Raw genomic sequence first — 3,666 nt, forward strand, 5'->3', positions numbered from 1 at the left:
TTAGGATGCCAGATTTGCTAAAATATGGATATGGTTTTGCCATGCGTGCAGCTTATATCAGCACATTCTCTAACAGGCCAGCAACATCCTAGTCAGTTATAGCAGATAAAAAAGGTTCTTCCTTCAACATAATGAACTGATGTTTCATCAAATATTTAAGTTCTTACAAAATTAATCATCAGAGAAATATCCAAAACACTATGTAGAAAGAGGATTTTTATTTTGTTGTCATCATAGCAAAATTTGGTGACTTAAGGTACCATACGTGACAAACCTACATCCATGTCAGCGAAATCACGCCTCAAAGTTCTTCGAGGAACCAGTTCTCTATATTCAGGGGTGTATATCTGTTTGTGCAGTACGTGTGAGCGTACAAGTATGTCCAGGGAGAGGCAGGAGAGGGGGGGAGGGGACAAAGTTATAGAAGTGCCTTTCACCAATTCGTTGGGTATCAGTTTGAAGATCGTTTTTGCATACAGGAGTACACAGTAATACAACAACAACAACAACAACAACAACAACTAAAATGTGAGCACACAGTACAATACCTGGAATGCAAGCTTGGTCCTAGCCAAGTCCAAGGGATAAGTGCACAAGACTGCAGTCCCCCCTGATGCTGAGCCTGCTAAAAGATCTACCACAGGTCCTGTGCCAAGTGTAGGGCAGTTACCCAAGATCCAACACCTGTATCGCTCATACGCCATATAATGTAATGCAGCATAAGGAACAATTCTTAACACACTGGCACCATTTCCCCTGAAGTAGTACCAAGACATGGTTAGCTGAACATATTATATGCATCTTCTGTAATAATAGTATACAAGTAATGACTTGAACTGCAACATACTTGTAAAATCCCAAGACGCCATCATGTTTTCTCAGTTTATTCAAGGATTTCAGAACTCCGAGAGACCTGAACTCATTTGTTCTAGTCTGCAGAATCAGAAAGTAAGAATGTGTTAGCAATCATAATCATTTAGAAACTTATAACTTGAATGAGAACATCTAAACCTCCCAAAATAGTATCACACACAAATTAGGCATGCAAAACCAATGAAGCAGCTGGTAGCTACTGCTGCCTCTTGCATATAAAAGACCAATGGAAGCAGACACTATCAATCCTATGGAAGTGGAACTTGCTACCTGTCACATCAAGAATAGCCTTCTTTACAAAAGATGAATAAGAGGATTCACCAAATGGCACCACATGTTGCATGGAGAAGATCTCAGAATGCTGAGAAAATCTCTCATGACCATATCCCAGCGACGCAGCCCTCCAAAATCTCTCATGCTTAATGGAACAACGTTAATAGACCTAGGCATGTTTATGGCACAGAATGTAGAAGCGCGTCTAGCACAGCCTCACATCTGCAAGTCTGCAACTGCCAGGCGTGCCATGTATCGGTTTCACTGACACAGAGCTAATGTTCTATGTCAACAGAACTGATGCACAAAGGCACACTTGCGCATCAGTTTCATTGACACGGAACTCGTGTCAAGGGACGTGCAGTCACATTCAATCACAGGCTTAGGAGAAGCGTGTCCTTCTCAATATTAAGGAGCGTGTTATCACATTCACAAGGCTTCAAAATCGCCTTTCGACTAACAACAATCTTGACGTTGACATATCATGCCTAAAGCCGCACACCCACGAAAACTCAATGAACGAAATCTCTATGATCCATGTGGGCCGAGGTGCAGAACGAACCTGTAGCAATATCTTGAGGCGCTCGAGCGGCGCGATGGCAGTCTTGGAGAAAGCACCGGCGACCCCACCGGCAATCATCTCCTTGGCGAAGACGGGCATGAGGTCGAGCGCGCAGAGGTCGACCCGGGCCGCCGCCACGGCAGCCGAGCCCTGCGAGGGGGTACCCATGCCGACGGCGCGCTCCTTTCATCCAAATCAAGCACCCCCAGCGCGAAGAATATCCTCCTGGGGCGCCGGCCCGAAGGATCCCACCGGGCGGGTCACGCGCGCGGCGGTCCGGTCAGGCCAGCCCAGCCTTGCGGCCCACGACTCCCCCTCCGCCGCCGCCGGATTTGACCGAGGCGACGCCCTGCTTCCCACGGCCACGGGGGTCGATTTGCTGTTTGCTCTTGCTCCTTTTTTCGGAGATTTATTATATATAATAAAAATAAATGTTGAGGTAGGACGGGGGAAGTGGCGTGGTGGCGGTGGCCGAAGGGGCGATGAGTAATATGCGGGAGAATCTTCGCGGCCAAACCTTAAATATCAACGCCGGTTGCCAGGAAAGCAGGGCGCCCTACTACCCGTGCATGGAAATGTCTGGCGAGTCTTGTTCCGAAACGTGCAGTCCAAGGAGTCGTACACGTGAAGAGTCCAAATCGCATTTTTCCATTTTTGAGAATCCGCCCATCGTTCGGCGGAAACATATCCGATTTGTGCAACGTCAATGCAAAAAGATATTACACCGAAGGAGTATGAAGGAATCATCTGGTAATAATAATTTTTTAAAGGGGTAGTAATGAGTTTTTATCCGTTTTGGCACTAACTAGCAAAAAGTCTCGTACGTTGCAACGAAAAAAAACATAATCTTCAATGGCCATAAACATATTTTGCTACATCACCAAGATACACTATCACTCCCAATTTGGTAAAATCATGAACAATTTTGGAATCATGAAAACTTTTTAAAACTCATGAACATATTTGAAATCATGAACATCTTTCAAATTCATTTACACTTTAACAAATTTTTGAACATTTTCTAAAATAAAGAACATTTTGTACTATTTGCAAATATCTTTTAAACATTTTTCTTGAATTGGCAAACATTTCTAGAATCGACGAACTTTTTTTGGAAATGGATGAAACAAATTTTGAAATTCACAAACATTTTTTTAATTAACTAACATTTTTTGAAATGCATGAACATTTCCGGAACATTTGTTTTTAAAATTTTGAACTTTTTTGAATAAGTAAACATTTTTTCACAAAATCATGAATATTTTTTGAATACACAAACATTTTATGATTTATTAAATAATTTATTTCAAAATACACATTTTTTTTAAAATGAAACTTTTTGAAAGTCCCGAATTATTTAAAGTAAAAAAACAGAAAAGAAAAATAAAAAAATTGAAACTGAAATTTAGAAAAAAGGCCGCCCGGACATGGGCCGGCACAAAAGGGTCGGGCTAGGCGGGGGATTACCCTGCGTAGAACATCTTTTATCACTTATAGGTGGCATCAGTGGGTAATATTTTGCAACACTAGGGGCAATTTCCGTGACGTACCGCCAGAATTAATTACTCCTCTATTACTAAATTCGAATAGCAAACACGCCCCTGCGTTGCAACGAGAGAAAAAAAACAACACACTTCTACTCTCTAGCCCAACAAATATGGCTCAAAACCCTCGAACATGCCATTCTACCCGTGTCGTTGCTTATCCTTCTTTTCACCCTCGGTGATGACAGTGATCACGATGTCCATATGATCCTAATGCGTTTGAGCGTGACAAATCTCAAGGCGATGAGCCGAGCCACCACACGACATACCTGCCATTCTATTGCTCCAAGCAATGGAATGTTTAAAATGTTAAAACTAATCTTGTTGAGCTGGATGTGAAGTTTTTGTCTGCGAACTACCGTGTAGTCTGGGTGGCGCGGCCATCGTTGCCGTTGAGCCAAGCTCATGTAAACT

The 3,666-nt window shown here is 42.7% G+C and overlaps 1 protein-coding gene across 1 annotated transcript in view; it reads right to left on the minus strand.

Moving 5' to 3' along the window:
* The window catches only part of LOC123070384 (mitochondrial carrier protein CoAc1), a 4,533-nt gene extending 2,348 nt beyond the window's left edge, over positions 1-2,185 (minus strand). Inside the window, exons 1-3 of the mRNA XM_044493588.1 lie at positions 1,709-2,185; positions 848-933; positions 549-756 (exon numbers count right to left, since the gene is read on the minus strand). Of these exons, the coding sequence (XP_044349523.1) occupies positions 549-756; positions 848-933; positions 1,709-1,876 (462 nt within the window). The 5' untranslated portion in view covers positions 1,877-2,185. The remainder of the gene's footprint in view (positions 1-548; positions 757-847; positions 934-1,708) is intronic.
* Between the last annotated feature and the right edge of the window lie 1,481 nt (positions 2,186-3,666).

The sequence above is a fragment of the Triticum aestivum genome, chromosome 3B (assembly GCF_018294505.1).
Source record: "Triticum aestivum cultivar Chinese Spring chromosome 3B, IWGSC CS RefSeq v2.1, whole genome shotgun sequence".
In the NCBI taxonomy this organism is placed as follows: domain Eukaryota; kingdom Viridiplantae; phylum Streptophyta; class Magnoliopsida; order Poales; family Poaceae; genus Triticum; species Triticum aestivum.